General features: G+C 37.5%; 1 protein-coding gene across 2 annotated transcripts; it reads left to right on the top strand.

The window, feature by feature from the left end:
• Positions 1-134: 134 nt before the first annotated feature.
• PRPS2 (phosphoribosyl pyrophosphate synthetase 2) lies at positions 135-23,108 on the top strand. 2 transcript variants are annotated; one of them, XM_030474849.1, is made up of 8 exons: positions 135-310; positions 10,108-10,291; positions 12,974-12,994; positions 16,691-16,789; positions 17,300-17,424; positions 20,114-20,287; positions 21,486-21,645; positions 22,386-23,108. In XM_030474849.1, exons 1-8 carry the CDS (start codon positions 189-191, stop codon positions 22,476-22,478), a joined length of 978 nt encoding a protein of 325 aa, XP_030330709.1. In that variant the 5' UTR covers positions 135-188; the 3' UTR covers positions 22,479-23,108. The 2 variants fall into 2 exon arrangements, with proteins under 2 accessions (XP_030330709.1, XP_030330715.1); XM_030474855.1 differs by lacking the exon at positions 12,974-12,994.
• The last annotated feature ends 401 nt before the right edge of the window (positions 23,109-23,509 follow it).

The following is a 23,509-nucleotide window of genomic DNA, read 5'->3' as shown; positions in this document are numbered from 1 at the left end:
GGCCGCCGCCGCTACCTGTGCCCCGCGGCGCCCCCGGCTGGCACCGCCCCCCCGGCCCCGCCCGCCCCGCTCCGCTCCGGCGGCGGGGCAGGGGCGGACCCGCGGCGCCGGTTATTTGGCTCCGCACCGTAGTCTCTGCGTTCTTTCTCTGGTTCCTAGCGCAGGCTCGCTCGCTCTCGCCCTTCACCATGCCGAACATCGTGCTGTTCAGCGGCAGCTCCCACCACGACCTGTCCCAGCGGGTGGCGGACCGTCTCGGGCTGGAGCTGGGCAAGGTGGTCACCAAGAAGTTCAGCAACCAGGAGACCAGGTGCGTGAGGACGCGAACAGCGGGGACCGGGCCCCCTTCCCCAGCCGCCGCCTCGTTACCAGCTGCTGCGGTCGAGCCGGTGCACAAGCGTATGGGTTGTCCCTCGCCAGGTGCGGGCGTGGCCGCGGGGGTCCGGCGTGGCTAGGTAGGGCTTGTCCGGTCCTGGCTGACCCGTTCTCCGTCCCGCTGCCGGCAGAAGGACCCTGCGGAGCACAGGTACTGCACCGGAGCTGTTCCCGCTCGCTTGGGCTCTCTCTGGCAGCTCCTGGGCCGTGGAGAGGCGGCCCAGCCCATGCTAGGTGAAAAGCATCTTCCTGTGGGGTAAGGGTGGTATGTGCTGCAGGCAGCCTGTCTGCAGCGTGAGCTTCAGCCCTCTGTTTGCAGATAGCTAGTTAAACGCTGATCGGCTTTATCTCCATAAAGAGAGAACTATTTCGAGTTTATGAATTACGGTATATTATGCCACTTCCTAAGTAGGCTTATATGCAAGTGAATATAAAGAGCAGGATGGTGATGGTGGACTAGACACTTGAAAAAGAGCCTGGGTCAAATCACACTTAAGCTGGTCTTTATTTTGTATCAGTGTGGTGGAGCAGCTGCAGCCCTGGTATGTTTCCCTTCCTTAGTCCAAGACTGTTGGTCCTGTGTGAGGACAATAGAGTTGTTACAATGTTCTTGGCTCACTCCTGAAAGTGCAGGTGTATTGGGTTCCTGGCCAGCCAAATGCAGGAAGTGACTCTGATTACAGGAAAAATCCTGTGTGAAGCCATGAGGACAGCTTGCTCAGTCTGACTCTCTGAGCATGTGCTTGCCAGTGCTTTTTCTACGAATATTGCCACTCTTCATTAGTTTGTCATCTTAGCTTTCTGACCCACCTATTTTATTTACTCATTTTTAATGAAGAATTTTAAAGTGAGGTGACAGCTATATGCTCATCCCATGAACTGGTAAGACAGTGCAGCTGCTTTTCTGTAAAGGTGATTGAGACTAGGCTGCCAGTTGATTCTGAAACACAAGTTCCCAACTGTAAGTAGCTGGCTAGTCTCTGAGGTTGTCATATATTTATTTTTACCTGTTCTTGTTCTGAATCTCCCGGACAAACATGTTTTCATTGCTCCCTTTGAAATATTAACATGGTGTATTCTAAAATTGCTCTCACAAAGCTTGTCCTTCTATTCTGTCTATGTGTTTGCATTCTCAGTTTAATTGCTATTGTCCTGGTTATGCTCACTGGCATTACTATAAACCCTCTTCCATTGGTGTTTATGCAACCCAATGTTTGCACACTCTAACTCTTCTATTCATTCCTGATTGAATGTTTAAATCTTCTTTCAAGTCTTTCCAGCCCCATACTCGCTTTATTGCTCTTTGATCTCTTCTCTGCATGGTAGAACTTAACTTGTGTATTTGGTTGCATGACTTTCTTGCTAATTTATGTCTAATTTTTTTTTTTTATGTTTGTTCTCCGGGGACATTTATCTTCAATTCTGCTGGTTGTGTGTGTTTTAAGCAGAGATTAATTGATTTAAATTTTATCCAAGGTAGAAATTTATCTCCAAAGTTTGCATATTTATGAGGCAAGTTAATTAAATTCTATGCTTCAGGGTACAATAATCTCTAGTCTGTCATTGCACCTGTTTTTCTAGGTGTGCAATATTGACCTCTGCCATTAAACAAATAGGTAGTGGTGACAGTAGTGTGTCAGTGGTTTGGCTAATCTAGTAATGCCAGTTTGTTTTTTCAGGCAAGTAGGTATGTAGCATGGTATAGATATGAGGAATATATCTAATCTAAACATTATTTCTGGTTGCTTCTGTTGCAACACTGACATTGTCTTTTTTTCCTTTTTTTTTTTCTTTTTTTTCCCTGAGCTAAAAATGTGTTAACATTTTAAATCATTAAGTGTTTGGGTTTGTTTTCTCTTTTTTTTTTTTTACAACTTCACACTTTTGCGATTCTAAAATGAAGTTCTTGTTTCCCATTCAACAAGTGCAGTTGTACCCACTATACATATACTGTTTTAAGTGGGTAATCTTTTCAATATCCTTAGCAATTATTTCAGGGTGTTGGCCTTCCAGTTTTGTAGACTGATCTTCTTAATTAGAAGAAAAAAAGAAAGGGCAATGGTAATAAGAGAATTCATCAACAGTGTATTTGAAATTAAACTGCAGCTAAAGTTGGTAAGATATTTAAGCTGAAGCATCTGGATTTTTCAGTTTGCGGGGCAAAGTTTTGTTGTCTGTATGTAAACCAAAATCTATTTCTTGCTATATAATCCAGTCTTTTTTTCCCTCGTTTTTGTTGCATTTTTAAATTTATAAACAAATGTATTGGCATTATGAAATACACTTGCAGTATTGCAGAATACTAGAACCTGATAGTTAGAGTGCTCAGAGAACCTCAAACCTTCCCAATGGCACTCGGTCAAACCCCTGTGCAAACAGATAAGCCTGGGCCTGAGGGTCAACAAACTCTTGCCTTGTCAGATCTGTTCAGTTAGCAAGTTGCAGAGAGATTCACCTTTTGTTAAAAATTCTGTTTTGCTCTTTGCTGCATTCTCTCAAATGTAAATTATGTGTAAATGGATAAATCTGTGCAGCCCTAGGGCTAAATCCTTGTCAGAGTTCTGGCTGGAAATCCCTTTACTTGAGAACTGCAGTTAGTCTGGCTTGCAGAACAGAGTGGAGGAAGAGTCATTAAGTGTTTTGCATTATATTTCAACTCAAATGGGCATCAGGATTCAGTCCTGATACTTAGCAGATGTAAGTGGGTTTGAGGAACTGAAGCTGTGTACCCTGAGTGATAGGGCCACCACTAACAAGCACTGTATCTAAATAGGCAGGTACATTCCCAGCTCCAGAACACTTAAAATGGAGAAGACTTGTCTTTTTAACTTATACTGAGACTAGCATATCCAGCGATATCCTGGTTCTCTTCTGATTTAGGCATTCCATATTCTCACAGGTCTGTAACGGAGAAGCGCAATCTCTATGCTAGAGGAAGTGACAGAAATTGCTGGGACTCTCAACCACTGCCCCGTTTTGTTTTGTGTTTTTTTTTTTTTTTACCCATTCCATCTAAACTGTACTGAAATTCTTTCCTTCAACTGGCTGTCAAAGTCACGCAACCTTAACTAAAGCAGTGAGAGAGCCCCTCAACAATATCTGGTTGTGGAAGATAACTCTGGTATTCAAAGCTTGTGTGTCAATTAAGTGCCAGCCACAGTGTCATGGTAGGGTGGCACCACCTTTTCACTTATCTGGTAAAATGGTAGGGCTGCTGCAGTGGGGGCTCAATCAATTTATCTTCTTCAAAACCCACAAGCAACCGTCATTGGCAGTTTGGCAGGCTGGAGGAAGAGGAAAGGAATGGAAGTCCTTAAACAGGCATGTTTAAGGCTGTTGTAGCCTCAGCATCATGAAGCTCTGTTTGACAGACAGCAAACAGATATTAAATGCTCTGAAGTTTTTCACAAAATTATCTCCAAATAATTTGAGATGGCATTTAATTTTAGTTGATACACAATTAAATCCCAGTGCAGATATTTTGGTGAGTCAGCTGATGCAAAAAAATGTCATTGAATGTACATGTCTAATTAAAAAAAAATTCTTACAGTATATGGTATGCTTGCTTCTTTATAGACTATTTATTTTAACTCTGTTCTTGAAACACTTGTTATTTTCAAAATGGAGAAACTGGAGTCATAGACGTCATTCTCTTACACACATAGTGCTCCAGCCCATTCTTGTGAGCTTCTTGGCAGATTCACTGGCTGAAGTGAGTCTTTTTGCAGATTTTCTTGACAGAGCCATGAGGAAGGGAATTAAAGTCGTGCCTGGCACGTGTGAATTTGGATGCTGCCTACCTGCAGCCTTATTTAGCTGCTGAGGCTGAGTTGTTTCAGGAACATTGACTTAAATGTATGCTGCTCAGCTTTTAGAGGAAAATACGGGTTGACTACAAAGGGACACTGTTTGCTGTATGGGAAGCGCTGTGTTGATATGAGGGCCATTTGTTTGTAAGTAAATAAAACTGGTTTCTTGGACTGAAATTTAATCTTGGAAGATAGGAAAAAATGTCTGATGTTTCCTTGGAGAAATCTTACAAGGATGGACATGAGGCTGTATCTCACACAAAGTTGGGTAATGAAAACAGTTTGTTCTATGGAGTAAATAATTGGGGGAAAAAACCAGCAACAAACCTGGAAACACTGATATCAGTGCTGTATATCAGTGACGCACAATTCGGCACTGGGCTGTAACATTTCTCTCCCATCTCCCTGCCATCGTCCTCCAACTTTTCCATTGCAGTTCTCTTGAAAGAGACATGACCTCGCTATGTATCCTATACCCTGGTTTCTTTGGGTTCAGCTCCTGCGGGTGCTGTAAGCTGTATCACCCTCACTGGAGTAGATGGTTATGGTGTTGGCAGACCTCTAATTCTGGAGTAAGCATGCTCAGTTCATAAACTGGTGTTCAGTCAGCTGAAGGCGGTCGCAGTTAGGGACATTTTGGGTGTGAAGTGTCTCCATACTACCCAGCCACTAAGCCAACTCACAGCTGGGGTTGTTGTGCTCTTGCCCTGTGGCAGTGGAGGCAGCTGTTTCCCTCAGTCCCTGCTTGGTTACGCTGTCATGAGCAAGGGGAGGCTGGGGAAACAGATGTTACCAGCTTGCCTGGATAAGATAAAAATTGCTTCTGGATTGCACGTGCTTTATTTATATATGGAATTGAAGATGCAGCAAATATGACCGTTTATCACATTGTTCATAGGTCTCAATCAGAAAGGCCCCAAAAATGGTTCAGAACTTTTGGTTTGAGACTTTCACTTTGTTAACCTGTGCACTTTTTATCTTTAAGTAAATGCTAAATGCTTGAAATGTAAAAACAAAAAGTGACCCGTGTGAGTAATGCTGACATGTCCCACACGTCCTTAGCTTCACAGTTTGGTACTCAGCCTTTGAAGACTCTCTGCATGTCTTCAGAATTGTTAGACCTTTGTTTCCAAATTTTCTGAGGATTCCTTTCAGACTGCATATAGCTCAACCCAGAGGTGTTTGAGTGAAGGTGTTTTCCTATCGTGGTGGCAAGCTGTGTGCTAGAGTGGAAGGTAAGACAACATTTCCCATCTTGCAGTGCTTACTATGCCAGTGCCCACCATTAGGATGGGGCAGTTACCAGTGAAGATCTAGATGGGAACAGGTCTTGGAGCTGTGAAGAGACCATGGGTGCTGGGAGGTTCAGGATTCCTATAGACTTAAAACCAGCTCTGGCATTTTTGTTTGTTGCTTTTGGCTTTACTGGTACCCACTTTATTATATATATTTATTTGCCTAGTAAGTTGGAGGTCTTGTGCTAAAAGACTTTACTCTGCAAAATACATTCCCAAAGGTTAGGGGTCAAACACACACACCATTGCTTAGTGCTTTCCATTGGCTGGGTTTCAATGAATTGCAAATTCAGCATGTGGATTTTTTTTATCACTTTTGAGATACCGATTCTTTTTGCACACTTTATAAGGACTCTTTGACTTTAAATTTCGGCCTCTTCTCTCGTTATTAAAAGTGCTTGAAGTACACATGTACTTTATTGGCACCTAAATTGCTTGAGAAATCTTACTTTTTGTAACAATGGCCAGACACTTAATCTGTTGCCATTATTTTAAAAGGTACCTAGAGCCTTTTTAAATGCATGATTTGAACAGGATTCTAGTTATGGAATTAGATTATTCACCATTTTAGTCTGGCTCTGCATACTTATTCCCCTGCTTCCCCACAACTGGTTTTTATTTTTAAAATTCCCATTGCTGTAAGCAATGTACACTCTGTTGAGAGTGTACTATAAATCTGGCTTAGAAGGAGCTCAGCCTGCTGTTACTTCTGATTTTGAATTTTGCTTAGTGGATGCTTCAGCTCTTGAGATATGTTTGTAACATAAGTGGGTTTTGAGCCTTATGCTTAGTTTCATGGCAATTAGTCTATCCAAGTTTCTACTTGTTAGATTGAACTCTCAAATCAGCCAACACTCAAACTTAGTTTTCATCATGTCCTGTCTTGTGTGTATCTTTCCTACTTAGAGCCTTGTACTTGTGGATTCCAAGCAACTGTCTCAAATAAAATTAATTACTACTTTGAGCTATTGAATTTCTGTAATTTTTACTTTGAAGCACAATTGTGTGGTGTCAGGGCTTTTAATGTACGGGTTCTGTTTACTCTTCTTGAATGAAGTTTAAATAAACTGTTACCAAATAGCTGAATTTGATTAAATTGCATAAAACAAACAGAGCTTGTAATCTTGAGGCAAGAGCTTGTTCTTGTGCCTTCCTCTGTGTCCTCACTATGTAAAATTGTTTAAATAACCCCTTCAAACAGCTAATTAGGCCATGATACTGATGTTCCAAATGGAATTCAGTAGTTATGTTGATAACTGTCAAAAAGTTTGACTGCTGCTAGGTTAGTGTGCTCTAAGAGTTATTTGAGGCACAGTACTTCAGATAACTGATAGTGTAGGTCATAGTCCTTCATTGGTTTTCTGTTTATAGCTGAATGTATGGAGAAAAAAAAGGGGAGACAACAAAGCCCCAAGCCCAAACCACCCTTTCCCAAAACAAAACAAACAGCAACCCAACAACAACAAAACATCCAAAAAAGTCTCAATGTGCTTAGTATGGGCTATGTCTGAAGGAATACTTGCAACACAATGACTGATTATCTTTTACTGTGTAGCTTGATGAAGGTAAAATAAGCAGCTCTGTGTCATTGGTTGAGTCTACATAATACCTCTCAATACCAGTCTTTGACAGAAGGTTGACAATAAGAGATACTGATCTGTTTGCACAGCTGTCTCTAGTTGATTGGGAGAAGATCTTTTTGCAATAATTACATAACGCTATTCTCTGGCACCTTTAGCGGGGTTATTCCTGAGTGCTATGCAAGCATTAATTTAAGAGTGATTTATTGTAGTCTGCACATAACTTCTGTGTCCACTAGAAAAGGTATTTCTAAATACATACATACCTTCACAATTCTGTGTGCCAAATAAGTATGTCATTCTAGCCTGAAATACATAACCAAAATTTTTTCAAATGCACCAAGAGAGAAAGTAAAAGCATTTTCATTTTTGAAGTTCTTTACAAGATGAAAAGTTATTGCTAGCCCAAGGTCATTGAAAAGATAGTAGTTAATGGCAATGGAAGAAGCATCCTTTCATGTCCATTGTACTAACCAGATTTATATTTATCTCAAAGTATATTCCCCGACCTTCTGAAAACCTGGCACTTCTTAGCAGCATGCTTAGAAACAACTGGGTTTTTAAAGGAGCAAAACAACCCTGAGTGTTATAATTGTGTTCTTTGTGTATATAACAAACAGTAAGATCACGTATTATTGTCATTCAGCAAAGTTTTCCTGTTATATAATGTGTCTATGAAACTAATGGTTGGATTGCTTTCTTTTCCCCTAAATACTAAGATCTTATTCTGCCCTTCTTATCACTCCAATAACATTCTCCCCTGAAAATGAATTTGGTTTTTTTTTTCTTAGTCTTTTTCTACTTTCTCTTCTTTGTAATGGATTCTAAGTTAATTTCCAGAACTGGACAGTGACTTCATAGTCTTGGGTTGAGAGAGGTGTCATGGAGCTTTTGCATCTGGTGGTGGTCTTCTTTGTACCTATTCCTAAGGTGTGATATGTGACAACACTTGTTATTAAGCTGGTCTGAGTCAAGTGACAATTATCATTTTTCAGAGCTCTTATAGTAATAACCATGAATCTATAATGATGATTGAGGCTGTCCCCATAAGCTAGTGGGTAGATGCTTAACTTGAAGCTGGATTTGTGTGATCAGAAACAATGTCAGGTTTCTCTATTTATTTATCTGGGTTTGTTTATTCTTCTGGGAAGTGGACCTCTGATATTCCAATACCAGACCTGGTTTTGAGAGGGTTTCTAATTAAGCCTGACCACTATATTCCAATAATGGAATATACTTCATGTGTTGCTGAACTTAAGTTACATTGACCAAAACTTTTTCAGCTTCAATAAGGAAAACAAAGAAAGAATATATTTTGATCAAAACGGTTTTGTCTGAACAGTCCTATTCTGTTGATCAGAAAATTGAACAGGCAAGTAACAGTTCTATGACCAAAAAAATTACATCTTTGCCAAGATGGAAACCTCCAAAAGGTTTCCTGGATTAGCACTGACATATCTGTAGATGGCACTGTCCCTGACCACCTCTGTCCTTCCTAATGCTTGCTAGATTGTTTGCTTTATTTTGGCCTTAAGAAAACCTGCTAGTAGCATTCTTAGGCAAAAAATGTATTCAATTAAGGACAAAAATTAAGACAGGATATTTTCATGGCCTGTTTGGGACTCCAGAGGAGTCAAATAAGGGAGATCGGAGCATGGACTCAACTATGTTGACGGTAATAAATCAAATATTTGCATATTATTAAGATGTTTTTAAGCAGTAAATTCCTTTCTGGTTTCTAGCTTAGTGTTTTTGAAAGTTAATGAGTCTTACACAGCACCCTGAAAGCTGGTAAACAAAAGCTGGTCAGACTGTGTTTAACTAGAACAGGCCTCAGCACTGAAGGACTGTGAATAATCAGAGAAATTATTCTACCCACACCTGGGCCATTTGGATAGTTTCCAGCTAGAAGCTTTTGCTTATTTGTGTCTTGGATAAAGATGCAACCTGTTAAATAGGGGCCCAAGATATTTTAGCATTTAATTATTAAGACTAACTTAGTAGAGCATGGGTTTGAAAGGTCTGATTGTCTCATTGTTTAGGAAGTTTCCATGTTTCTTGTACATTGTACATGGATTCAGAGGAAGAAATGAAGATTAGTCTGCTGGGTTTGTGTAACTTTTGGAGTAGCAGGTGTGAAAAGTTAGTGTGGTTCAACAGTTGATTTATCTTGCTTGGGCCTAGAATTGAAAAAGAATCCATATTCAACAGATTTGTTTTATTTTTCCTGTTTATTTATCAGGTCTATTTAATTTTTTATTTCTGTGGTGTGAGCAGTGAACAGTGCCAGAATTTGCCATGAAATCTGTAGAACAACAAAATAACTCTTAGATATTATCATAAGGAACTGCAGCATGTAAGCACAGTTAGAGCAAATAGAACAACTGATGCAACATAAGAGTGGTTGAGTCATGGTGAGCTGTTGATGAGCAGACCTCTTAGTTTTTCTCTAAAATTTTTTTTTTTTTTTTAAGTAATTTATTTGGACATCATGGTATACATTTTAACTAGACTTCTGGTTTTGAGGTGTAGTTGATACTTCTCTCTTGTAAAATGGAGTAGTTTCTTGAATTTAGTAACATCTTAATTATAATAGAAAAATAAGTGCCCCTTGTAAGGAGATATTTTGATGCAGGTAGCATTTAATACTTTAAAGCTGGCCCTGTTTCTGTACTTTCTAGGTTATTCTTTAAATGATCATCTTCTTGGGAGATGGCAAGCACACAGAATATACAGACAAAACAAAAAAAAAAGGCAGGATCAAATTTAACAACTATGTGAGCTGCATCAGTACTATAGCCATAAATTACATGTCAGTCAGTGCTGACCTTATGAGACCATATTTAGGCTGAAGTAAATTTTAGACTGGCTTATGTTGAAATAAACATTGTATCAAGGAGACAGTTATCCAAATTGCTGTAAAAAAAGGTTACTCTAAATGGGGATAAACCTATGGAAGTTTGCCAAAATAAAACTTTTTTTTCCTGTTCTTTAATAATGTTTTTCCAGTAATTCAAGTATTTAAATGGTCATCTCCTGCTCTTTCAGTGTAGAGATTGGTGAAAGTGTGAGAGGAGAAGATGTGTATATCATCCAGAGTGGCTGTGGAGAAATAAATGACAACTTAATGGAACTGCTTATCATGATCAATGCTTGCAAGATTGCATCATCCTCCAGAGTGACTGCTGTAATTCCATGTTTTCCATATGCCAGGCAAGATAAGAAAGATAAGGTAGGCAAGAACTGTGTCATTTTGGAATGCTTTTTTTTCAGCTTGTTCACTTGAAATTTTTTTGGAGATGAAACCTATTTTCATAAACATTTAAGTGATTTGAAAGATTTACTTGGCTTTTTCATCCTTTTTGGTAAAATGTTAAATTATTTCATATATAGGTGAACTGAGACAAGTTAATTTTTTTTTGCTTGTGTTTTGATAATTGATATGGCTTCAGTTTGAAAATGTAGGTACATCCGATGTGTGGTATATTGCAGAGTACTCTGCTAGCAAAGCTCACCTTATATAATTGTTTTTCTTGCTTTTTCTAGTTTGTTTTGGGGCTTTTTTAGCCTCTATATATGAAAAGAGCACACCCTTTTAAACATTTTAATTGCATGGAATTAAATCCTTAATTTGAAGTGCTATAACAATTATCTAGATGGGGTTTATGCTATATGGTTAAACAGAAGCCAGCTGGAAGGAACTGATTAAATCTGCAATGCATAAAAGTAATTAATAAAAGCTTTTTTTTTTTTTTTTTTTTTTTTTTTGCTGCAAGGCAGATAAAAAAGTTTTAATAATTATTTTTATTGGTGCAGACCACAATTGTATGTAAACCCCATAAATATTCTTCTGATCTTAGTGCCCTTTTCCTGAATTTGGTCTGTCATAACTGATGGCTATATCAGTTCAGCCAAGTTGATAACACAGTAACAAACTCTGTGGCAAGTGAGTTTGGTTTTAAAAAAATACAGAACTAAACTTTTTTTATCTCTACTATATATATATATACACACACAGAGAGAAAACTTCTAATATGTTATGTGAATGTTCCTTTTGCCTAATCTCGCTTGAAAAGAACTTAAAAGAATAAATGTGAATTTGGCTTTTAAGATAGGATTGCAGTGATTTGTTTTTTTGGAAAATTGCACCTATCCAATACGTCCTGTAAATAGCCCCCTCCTTTTCACTTTGGTCATCAAGCAGAGCATCGTGAAAGCCTTCTCTTGTTCTTTACGTTCTTTTCTATAAAAACATAACAGTACTGAAAAGTAATGAAGGAGCTAAAAATAATAGCAGATATTACAAAGTATGTAATGCTCAGCTGTTGATGTCTGACAACAAAACTAAACAGAGAAAAGTTATTTTCTGATATACTCATTCTTTAAGTGCATATACTCCCTAATACCATACTAATATTATCAAGACCTCCTTTTTATACTTCCAAAAGCAGAATTCAAGAGTTAGACAGAGGCTTCCTATTCTTTGCTTACATCTTTGAGAACTTCATTTTTGCTGTGTTTTGTATTTGATAATGCTCTCCCTCAATCAGGAGAGCTGAAATACTACTTTTTATCAAAAGAGCTTTAAAGGGAAGGAATAAAACCTTTGTTGAAAGGGAAGGAAAACATATCACCATGCTTTGATTTCCAAACACATATTGGAAGGTTCTGCTGGCCCATCCTATAAGCTCTTGGTGTGGGGAAAAAGCTGATAATGTTCCAAGATTTCCATGCACCTAGGTTACGCCTTGTCAAGGTTACCCCAAATCCATGTGGCAGACTTCCAAGAGACACTTAAAACCCACAGTGTGATAGCCAAGCATGCAATCCAGGAGCATTTTGTCTTTTGGAAACGCCATTGGAAGATGGATAGCCGATGAAAGTGATTTTTTGATTAACAGATTTTGAACATTGTACCAGACTGTTCTCTGGGTGTCACTGTGTTCTCCTGCAATTCTAAGCATGCCATTTCTTTTATTTTTTTAATTTTTGTATCCCGCCCCTCCCCCCCAACCTCTGTTTTGCAATTGAGAAAATGTTTGCCATCTTTGGAAATTAACCTTGGTAGTTGACCTCCATGTTGCAAAATAAGCTATAATATAGCTGTCAACATTAGGCAGCTTGTTGACAGGGAGATCTTTCCTGCTGCTCGCTGTTGGATTGCACCACATCATTTGGTCTTTGACCCATGTTGACTGCACAATTTTTGTGTGCTGCCTGAAATATCGGTGAAGTGCCAGCCATCTTCTTCCTGTGGTTGTGCACAGATTATCTTCTCTCAGGTGAAAGATATTGCTGTAGTCTGCTTGACTATAAAGTGAAGCAATATAATCTTCACTAGCTGGTTGCTATTTTCTGGTTTGAATTTAAGTTGTTGAGTTTAATCCATAAAGAACTAAATAGACTGAGACCTTGCTGCTTGAAATAACCCTGTATTCTGCATTCCTCTGTTGCAGCTATGATTGCTGAGAACAATGAAAATGCTCATTGTTTATCTGAGGAAAGGGCCTTGCAGTAAAAAATCATATTCTGAACAAGATAGGTGTAATCTGCTCTGGAAATTTTAGCATTAAACCTGAACTAACTTTTAATGAGAAACAGAGATTAAAAAAGAAAAAAAGCTTACTGAGAATTGTAGAAAAGTTGGTAAATTTACTTTGGATGCAGTCAAGTACTGCCATAAACTAGAATACTTCTGAAACACAAGCTATCTAATTTAAAAATAGCTCAGGTGTATCTGTGCTTTGGCCATACCTGCATTTATGCATCCTCTAATTATGCTAACCTTCCAAGCCATGGGCAGGACACATTTATGTAGGACGCTGCAGAGATGCCTTTGACATAAGTTAGAAGTAGAGTGACAGGCAAGTTTGGTGTTCTACAGCTCATGTAACTTTGTTTTTTTGATTTGTAGAAGGGGTCCGTGGAGCGTTGGGTAGGTATCCTTTTTTTTTTTTTTTTTTTTTTAATATAACACTATGCATTTCCATTAATATGGCCTTAAAACTGGTGAAACTTACCGTTTACATTATGTATAACTAGGAACATTTTCAGTTTCACTTCTTGATTTCAGTAGTGTTTCACCTAGGCCATGACAGTAATTCTGTGGAATAATTTGCTACTGGAAAACTCCTAGCTTCTAGTTAAAAATTTATCTGGTCATTCAAGATAATGGCTGTCAACTTCTGAAGCATCAAAGCATATCTCTCTTTTTTTTTTTTTTTTTTTTTTTAAAAACAATAAGTTTTGATGATACGTTAGTGAACATTCAGTATCCATACACTTCACAACTGGCTTTCTTGGAAGTGAAAGTTCTAGTTATAAGTCTTTGGGGCTTCTTGGACCTTTTTTTTTTTTTTTTTTTTTATTTGTTCAGTATGGATGTGATGCATTTTGAGCAAGAAAATTGAATAAGATATTTAAAGGCAACAGCTTTAATTCTTGATGGACAATTTTTACATTCAGCTATATGTCCTTTGCACAGTTACTCTTGTCAGGTTTTTCATATTAGCTTTGTAGATTCTTCACCACCACTGGTAATTTTAAGAATCACAACTAATGCATCACTAAGGGAGAAATCATTTATATAACTTGTTAAACCTAAGTGGGGAATTTGCTTAGAAACCAAAAACTTGGTGATTTTTTTTTTTTTTACAATTTAGCATCTGTACATAATGTAATGTTGTGTTTCACACTAATAATTCTGAAACTAATCTTAAATTGTGACAAAGAATGGAACAATGAAATCTGTGAATATCTGTCCTTGCCTCTTTGATCGGAAGCAAACTTCACAAACTCCAAGATAAATAAAATCTTGTTCTCATATACCTTTGCCATCTAAGTTTGAGTAACAAGGCTAGGAAATCTGAGGTTCCCATGAATATAGTTCCTTTCATTTTAAAATAATCTTCAATTTGGATCATATTGTAGGGCAAAATTTATTTTCTACGCAAGCAATCAAATCTTAAATCCTTCTGAACATGTTGTGTGTATTTTCTGTTAATGCACAATTTTGCGTAAAAGAAACTGTCAGATAGCTGCAAACTTCATTTGTCTTAATCTCCTATTAGCCCATTCTTAAGAAACAGGTGTTGGTGTCTGGCTATCTTTCCTTCCAAGACCCTCTGTCCACCAACACATACGCAATCTGTGATGCGTGCATATCTGCTAAAACCAGTTACCTAGTGGTAAAACCTTCAAGTTCTTCCTTCTGGGAAGGCAGCCTGCAAGGCCAGCAACTGAAAGAAGTACCAACTGGTAATGTATTCATTAGTATTTGATGCAGGAAAGTATTTTGGGTTGTTTTTGTGATGGTGATACTCATGATATTGATGCTTGAGACAAACTAAGTGGTATTCACATTGAAAAGAAATAGAAAAAAAATAGAAGCAAGATTCAGTGCACTGGATGGAGAGGAAAAGGCAAACTACATTCTGGGAAGAAGGTAATCTGCCTTTAGCAGCAAGCCTGACCTAGCTACTTGTTTCTACTGGAGAGGGTGGTCCTGGTTTGCCATCTTCTTTTCCCTTCCATTTGAGCTGTCTCATCTGGCTGCTGTGGGTTCAGATAAGTCCCAGTGTGCAGCACAAGGGAAGTGGTGGAAGTATATAGCCTTGGAAGAAGGGATGGGACAAGCAGGGGGGCATCACCAGTTGGTCCAGTTTAGCTCTGGCATTAAACCAGATCTTTCCAAAAAGCTAATAAAAGAACACTGATAGAATCAAAAAAGTAGAAACTGTATCTTTGTTTTATTAGATGTTGCCAGAGATTTGAGAATATTTTAAAGCGCAGCTTAAAAATGTCCATTTGTACTGCTAAGATGAGCTGAAGTGATCAAGAATTTAAGTGGCGTGAACCAAATGTTTACTAATAATAATAGAAATATCCAGAAAGCTTTGGCCAACTTGGACCTTACAGAACTGAACTTAAATGAGGAGCAGCATAGTCCTTAGTAACTGGAAAATCATCCATGCTGAAGATAGGAAGCTCTTATGGAAGCTATATGCATCTGAATTGCAGATACCTAGGGAAGTGCTAGTTGTTGCATATCTTCAGTGCATCTTACACAGACCAAATGATGGTGGTGTTCTATGAAACACAAAAACCAAAAAGGATGGTTTTCAAAATGAAGAATTTCTGTCTTGATGGTGATAAACTTGATCCAGCCATAAAAAAGACTGCAATATCTCACTTCCTTTTCTGAAGGTATGTTGGCAATCTGCAGGTTAAAATGGAAATGCTGAGTTTCCACCTAAACTAACAAAAGTTTTAATGAAAATACTGGCTTTCTGATATGACACAGAGAGAAAAGCATGCAGGTTAAATTGGCAGTGGTTCAGCTTATTTTAGGTTATGCCCTTGAGCATCATGGAAGGAAAGCAGAGATGAGATACTCTGTAATTGTGTGTATGGGGTGGAGGGAAAAGTGATTCCTAGGAGGCTAAATGAGACTGTTTGATAAAGAGATGTAGCAGGAGAGAATACCATGCCAGCAGAAAATGGAGTCTGACAATGAGATGGAACCTCTGAACTGCAGTTCTGCCTTCATGCTAATGTTATTGCCAGCTATTAGCCTTATTTAAAGATTAGCAAGAAGAGAACAGGAGGTTTTGTTTAGTACTTCTGTTAGACAAAACTGTAAAACATAGGGCCACACAGCTATTTTCTGAGTTTAAAAGAAAAAATCTGAAAAAACTTTAAAGTTTTTTTTAAAAAAAAAAAGTGAAGTATCTTCCAGTCATGATTTTCCATTTTCTCTCTTTTTTTTTTTTTTTTTTTTTTTTATGTTGCTGTTTGTTCTGCATCTTTGTCACTTCTAAAAAAGCTCTTGGCATTGGCATTAACATTGCTAAATATATTTTTGGTGGTATTTTTGTTCTTTCTGCTTTTCCATTTTGTTTAGTGTGGGGGGTTTTGGGGGTTTTTGGGGGTTTTGTTTTGGTTTGGTTTTGGGTTTTTTTTTTTTTTTTTTTCATCCCCTTGCCCCTGTCCCTTTTGAGAATTCTAGACTCATAATTGCCTCCAACAATTAAGCCCGAATTAGCAAAGAATAAATAAATAGGATGGGGTAGAAGACCCCTGCCAGCATGGGTCTGTTACAAGCTTTATTGTATCATGAAGAAATGCTTGATACTCTTTTAAAGCAGTATTTTCAAAAGTTGGGTTCACTCTGCCTTCAATCTTTGGGTTTGGCAATGTTTTTAAACAGTTCCAGTTGCTCGGGAGTTGGATGTTAATGTAGGGTAGTGACTTAGAGAAATGGAGATTATCTGTCTTTCTGGTATAGAAAAGCTACCTGAAAGTTTTAAATAGAAGAAATGGAAAACTATATCTCTGATTTATCTGCTTGTCAGTCTAACTACTAGAAAGCATTATTAGGCAGACAGTGCAAACTGATTTACATATTCTTAAATGTTCTGGTGAGTTTCAAAACCCCAGTAGCAAAATCAGCTATTGACAGACTAGTTTGGCTAAAGTTCTGGAGCTCTCAATATCTAGATTCCAAATATTCCAAAGGGAAAAAAAGAAAAAAAAAAAAAAAAAAAAAAAAGGCAAAAGTAGCTAAATTTCTGACTCCTTACATCTAGTTGAAATATTGTTTAAATTTAAACATTTGTGCTTTATTCCCCAGAGTCGTGCTCCAATCTCTGCAAAGCTTGTTGCCAACATGCTGTCAGTTGCAGGGGCTGACCACATCATCACCATGGACTTGCATGCTTCTCAGATCCAGGTAACTATCAGTTCTTCATAACTGTGGCTAGGGGTTCTACTGAATTAATATGTGAAAGGTTAATGTAGCAGATTCCATTTCTGCTGTTCAAGTAATACTAACTTGAATCTTGCTCATATTGAAATACTACTGTTCATGTCAAGCAGTTGAAATTTATGGAAGTTAAATATTACTCAGTGGATTTTTTTGAGAGCCTTTCATAACTTGAATTTATTTGACCACCTTCAAGCAGTCATCTTTTCCATCTTTTCTGATTTATTTTTTTTTCATCATTTGAGAACAGCTGTTCTTTATTTCACTACTGTTGGGTGAGATTTTTAGAGACCTTAGTATTTGTCTAACTTCTGCTGCATTTGATAGTAATATCAGAGTGCAGAATTAGGCCAGTGTAAAATACTAATTAAAGCTCTACTATACTTGAAAGGCAAAAGCTTGATTCTTTCACTGTGTCTTTATTCCAGATAAGACATAAACATATATTCATGAAATTCTCTTTCTCTTTTGGACTAGGGTTTCTTTGACATTCCAGTAGATAACCTGTATGCAGAACCTGCAGTGCTGCAGTGGATTAAAGAGAACATTTTGGAGTGGAGAAATTGTATCATAGTTTCACCTGATGCAGGTGGTGCAAAAAGGTACTATATAAGCCTAAAAATATTAGTTTTCCATATAGCTAGTGGTTAATGAAGTAGTTTGTCTTTATTCCTCTATCGGTTTTGCAAGATATATGATACATCACTGATTAATCCAAACTGCATTGTAAAAAGAGCAGCTAGTTCTTCCAGTGTTGTTCATGCTTGAAAACATCCAGGAGCTTTCTATACTCTAAAGAAAATCTTTTTCTCTCTCCCTGGCTATGGCCTCATTAGCTGAATCCCTCCACAGGAGGGAAGAGATTTTTCCTGCTGCTTGCTTCTTTAGTCCAGTTGCTGCACCTCTTCCTGCTTCGCTCTGGAATTGCCTAAGTTTCTCTTCTCTGTCAAAGCATATGGCCTATCCCCACTGTACCTGCTGGCATTTAGGTAAGAGCCTGCTTGAGTCGTGTTTCTTTTTTTCTTTGTTACTGCATTCTAGCTGTAAACCTATTGACCCCAAGTTGTGCACTATGAATACTAGAAAAAGGAAGTGAATTTTTGAGTGGCAAAAAGTGAAAATAAAAAGGATAGTTCATTGGAGTGTTTTTTCATTCGCAGCATGCATTGCTCATTTTGCAGACTATCTTTTATTTGGTAATCTAATGAGTATAAACTAATGAAGAATCAGGCTGGCTGGTGAGGTGATGAAGCATGCTACTAAGGCAAAATGCTTATTCTCAAGTTATTGGTCACGCTCCTTCTACAAGCAAAAGACAAATGAAGTAAGAATCCTGTAAGCCCATAGTAATAGAAGTGTTTGGATGTAGTATGGGGAAAAATGTGAAACACTGTCATAATTTGATTTTAGTTGAAGTCTTTGGGTCTGTTGTGAGTGTTCATAGAATTATAGAATAGTTTGGGTTGGAAGGGACCTTCAGATGTCATCTAGCCAACCACCCTGCAGGGACATCTTCAACTAGAGCAAGTTGCCCAGAACCACATCTAACCTGGCCCTGAATGTCTCCAGAGGTGGCACATCCATACCTCTCTGGGCAACCTGTGCCAGTATTTTACCACCCTCGTTGTAAAAAATTTCTTCCTCGCATCCAGCTTGAATCTCCCCTTTTTTTAGTTTAAAACCATTTCCCCTCATCCTATTGCAACAGGCCCTGCTAAAAAGTGTCTCCCCAGTTCATGTTGCAATAATTCATAGGGAAGTAGGACTGATTAGAATTCCATAGCTGTTCCTGTTTAGATGAATCAAGTTAAAGATGTGAAGAATATAAACCATAGAAAACATTCTAAAATCCAGATAATTCAGCCAGTTAAATTTATTTGTTCATTCTTATCTGGATACTGTAGTTTTCAGTTTTTTGTTTGGGATTTTGTTGGGTTGTCTTGTTGGTTTTGTTTTATTTTTGTTTTTTAACAAAATACAGCCTTTGCTTAGAATTCAAATCAGAAGATAGCATTTTTTTTCAGCTAACAAATATTTGTATATTAGCAATTTGATCATAAGACTTTATTTTTTGAGGACCACTTTCACTGTATTTAACATGGAGTCTATCTTTGTCTTTCTGTTGTAATGCAACCAAGCAGTTTTGAAGTGGGAAAAGATGTTGCTTTCAATAAATTCACAGCTGCTTCTTTACCTCCATTAATGCAATGTAAGCAAAATGGTTTGGCCTTTCCATTTAAAACCTGCAGACCTTCAAAATAATACTTGGGTTAATGAAAAGTGAATGTGAATAAAGTTTGTCTTAAAATTTAAATCTGTAAGAATTAAAGAAATTTAAAAAAAAAAGTTCTTTCAGTAATTTAAAATATCTGAATCCTTTTTTTTTTTCTTACACCATTTGCTTGTATTTCTAGCTTATTAAATTTTGTGACTGAAATAAAGGATGCAAATTCTAGTAATATCTTAATTTCATGGAGGTATTGAGTCTTGCTATGAAATTACACAATTATTCAGGAAAAAATGCCAAAAAACTTGGGGCTTTTGTTTATCACCCAGTTGTTGAAATACTGTAACTAACTAACAACACCTTCATATTTAAGTAGTAAAGAAATAAAACTCTATTCTCTATTAGCTGTGTATGTTGATAACCTGGTTGATAACATTCTAAACATCTCTTAAAAAGACAACCTACAAGGTTGCACCAACATAGAAAAAGCATAGTATTGTTTACTCCTGTGTCTTTATACCCACCAGATCTGGTATATTAAAAAACCTGAAAAAAGCAATCAGAAGTTTGTAACAAATTAAGTTTGTCATTGGAGGTTTGTCTGGCCACCAGAGGTCACCCCCAATAGTTTTAAAAGATCTTTGTCAAGCAGGTATCTGCTGGGGGAATTACTAACGAAGTAAGCTACTGGATTACTATCAAGTCCTGCTAAAAGGAATATTAATCACTGTTAAATTCTTTGGGTTCCCCCCCCCCACCCTTTGGTTTGTTTTCACGTTCCTGCAATGGTATTTTCAGTTAGAGAACGCTACAGTGCACACTGGTGTAGGTTTAGAATTGAGGCTACCTCTACTTTAAATTAGTGTCTGTCACTAGGTATTGCAGCAGCTTAATAAAAGTTTGTGGATAGATGAAATGTGTTCAAATCCAGGCACTTAGTTTGTGCTTCAGTAATTTCAAAACCAGGAAACACAAAAACTGTGGCTTATGACAAATGCACACTATGGCTCTGCTCTTTTTTAAAATAATTTTCTAAATGTGGTGTATTTCTTCCTGTAACTTAGGGTTACTTCAATTGCTGACAGACTGAATGTGGAATTTGCTCTCATTCATAAGGAAAGAAAGAAGGCGAATGAAGTGGACAGAATGGTCTTGGTTGGTGATGTGAAAGACCGAGTAGCAATTCTTGTTGATGATATGGCTGACACATGTGGTACAATATGTCATGCAGCAGACAAGTAAGTGTTGTTATGAACTGGCCCACTGTCTTGCTATACGGTAACTTGCAGATAGGTGATGAACGTGGTTGCTATGTCCTGCATGCTTATAACCCAACCTGACCTCTGTAGCGTGAAGTTATTCTGATGCTAGAGTCTATAGGTTGTAGTCCTGTGATCAAGCAGTGTCCTTCTTTAGAATGTGGAATTGAGAAAATATGTACAGAAATATATTATCTGTGTTCAGAAAGAGGACAGAATAAAGAAAAAGTCATTTAACTTGATACACACTCACCCTGTCACAATGCATCCTCCTTGTAGGTTGCAGCTACTAAATCTGTTGCTGAGAATGACCAGGAAACTTTGATTCTGTTGAGTCATTCAAAATGAAATGATGTTTCCATGGTTTTGTCATGTTTTTGTGTTGTTTTTTTTTGTTTTGGGTTGTGTGTGTGTTGTTTGGGCTGGTTTTCCCCCTCTCTGCCTCCCCCTCATCTTGCTGTGCTTATGCTGTGGTCTGATAAAAGACCACTCTTTGGGGCCTCCATTTGCAGGACTAGAAGAGCAGCTAGGACATAGCTGAGCATCTGCAAGCAGAGAGCACAGTCAAAACCGAGTTAAGAGACTCTTACTCATTCACAAGGTGTTCTTGTTCTTGGACTTACACTTTTTTTTTTTTTTTTTTTTTTTTAAATCTGTGCTTGGATCAGCAGCATGTTTCCCCACAATCCTGCAGTAAGCTAGGCTTTTAATTATTAACATTTCTTCTTCTTCAAACTCTTTCCAAGCAGAATTGTTTGAATTGCAAATGAAAACAAAGGTGGACAAGAAGGGAGGCACAATAGAGTTGTGAATACTACCATCAAACCTGTTTCATTTTTGCCTGATTAAGATAGAAAACTTGTACCAGAATTCAGTTGTATCTTGTGTTAATATGTACATTTAGCATTTTAGATTAGTATCACTGCTACTGAAAAGAGTTGTTTTAGTTAATTAGCAGAGGATTTTGGTGGGGTTTGGTTTTGGGTTTTTTTTGTGAGCCTTATGTAAGCTGAAAGTTTTAAATTCTCAGAATTAATTTGTAGATATTTGTATATTCCTGTAGCTTCCAGGAGGAATTTGTGTGTAAAATGTATTTTGGAGAGATTTGTATCTGGCTTCATCTGTAGTCACGTATGTAAACAGGCATGACAGTATAATTTTCCTTTATGTTCTACAGGTTAGTATCTGCTGGAGCTACTAAAGTTTATGCCATTCTTACACATGGCATCTTCTCTGGTCCTGCTATTTCTCGGATTAATAATGCACCATTTGAGGCTGTTGTGGTAACTAATACAATCCCCCAAGAAGAGAAAATGAAACACTGCCCAAAAATTCAGGTACGGTGGTGTTTTTGTAATCTGTTTAAACTCTGGATTTGTATTTTACTGTTCACTGATGCTAGAATTTGTGCCCTGAGAGCAAAATAATATTCTAAAATACACTGTTTGCAGAACATCTTCCTAAAACATGCCTATGAACTGTCTTAAGGGGATTCAGGTAATACAATAGAATATTGAAAATATTTGGTATTTGTAACAAATTGAGTATGTGTATCTGTGAAAGAGTGGCAAATGTAAAACTGGCTGGATTTTTAGTTTGGTTAAGTTTTTTGTTATTTAATCAATATTAATCATACAATATTTGTATGTAGGAGTTAGCTATGTTATTGTGGATGCCACAAAACTTTTTGGTTTTGTTTTTTTTTTAAATGCTTAAGAGTTTATTTGGTAGTTATTGAAACCTTAAACAGTATACTTCCCTTAAACTGTACTTGTGTCCAGTGGACACTGCCATCTGATGGTTGGAATAGTTTTTTTGACAGTATGCCCTATGCCAGAAGTCTCAGCAATATGCCTGTGCGGCAATCTTATTCAATGCTCTCTTACTCAATTTTTGAGTTTCTATTAATGCAGTTCTTATGTATTAGTTACATACCTAATGCTTTAATGCTAATTTAATTCCTAGAAGAGGTAAGAGAGCACAATGATAAATTGAATATTTGTTCATATGCTTCTAAATGGTATAGTTCATTGCTCTTGGCATGCCATAAAACTTATTATCTTAATTTTTCTTTCAGTTTATTGACATTTCCATGATCCTGGCTGAGGCAATTCGAAGAACACACAATGGTGAATCTGTGTCTTACCTGTTCAGTCATGTCCCCTTGTAACTGCAGGAGGTTATACTGCATTGTTGCAAAGGTCCCTTCAGCTAGCACTGTTGTTTTTAACAATGCATCTCAACCACAAGAAATTAGTATCTTTGTACAATTCCAGAGCTTTTATGTTTAATTATTTTATTTGTCTTGTAATTACCATTTGTTCTTTGTAAATGGGCAATAAATCTCAGTCTTGCAGAAACTTCATGAATTCCCTTGAGAGTCTGGAAGTCTTGTGTGTTGTGTAAGTTCTCTTTTATCCATCTACCCTCACTTTCTGCTGAGGTGCAGCTTCAGATCCATCTTTCTAGGCAGAACTCTACAAACTGGTCGTAGAACTTGATGGGATGTATGCATATAAGATCATTTTCTGTGTTAAGCTAAATGCTGCAGGCTTGGGTATCTTGTATCTATCCATCTGTCAAACAAGCAGCTGTTGGGTTTTGTTACATTTAACTACTATGAATAGCATTTTGTAAGCCCTAGCAGAATGTAAACCTCATGTTAATTTTGAGGAGCTGTTGACACGTCCATAGTGTTAACTGTTTCATATGCTTCAAGTTCTTGTTTTCCACAAGATATATGTGGCTGCTGTTTTCTTTTGTAAAGCTCTCATTACATTAAATTGTTGCTTAACACCTATTCTGTGCACTTACTGTCTTCAGTTTAAAAGTAATGTAGTAAGAATAAGGTATTCCCGGGATAATCCATTTCATGTGTTTCAATAATAAGAAGCAATCTTCAATCATCAGCAATTTGGTTTAAATTTTGCTTTTTCCCTTTAATTTTTGGCACTACTTGATTGATCATACAAATAATTTCATAGCAGTTTTCCTGATAATATTGTAAGGCTTCACTATGCAAAGTCCAAACAGCAAATTTAAAGACACACATTTATGCAAGCTGGTCTCTACTGTCATTTACTTGATTAAAAAGTATCTGAAAATACTTTTGGCAGTTTTTTTCCTTCAAACTGCATAGTCAATAGAGTTTTAGGTTTCTATTACAAAGTACCACAGTACTTTACTGTGCAGCCAGTGAAC

The sequence above is a fragment of the Strigops habroptila genome, chromosome 2 (assembly GCF_004027225.2).
Source record: "Strigops habroptila isolate Jane chromosome 2, bStrHab1.2.pri, whole genome shotgun sequence".
In the NCBI taxonomy this organism is placed as follows: Eukaryota; Metazoa; Chordata; class Aves; order Psittaciformes; family Psittacidae; genus Strigops; species Strigops habroptila.
Note: the sequence above shows the minus strand (reverse complement) of the source record. Positions and strands in the feature narration are given on the sequence as shown.

What these genes read in the sequence shown, in the direction of transcription:
- PRPS2 (XM_030474849.1), top strand. Translation starts at nt 189, where the DNA reads ATGCCGAACATCGTGCTGTTCAGCGGCAGCTCCCACCACGACCTGTCC. An exon ending in TTCAGCAACCAGGAGACCAG is followed by an intron (nt 311 to 10,107) that starts GTGCGTGAGGAC and finishes CTGCTCTTTCAG; the next exon opens with TGTAGAGATTGGTGAAAGTG. An exon ending in AACACTGCCCAAAAATTCAG is followed by an intron (nt 21,646 to 22,385) that starts GTACGGTGGTGT and finishes TTTTTCTTTCAG; the next exon opens with TTTATTGACATTTCCATGAT.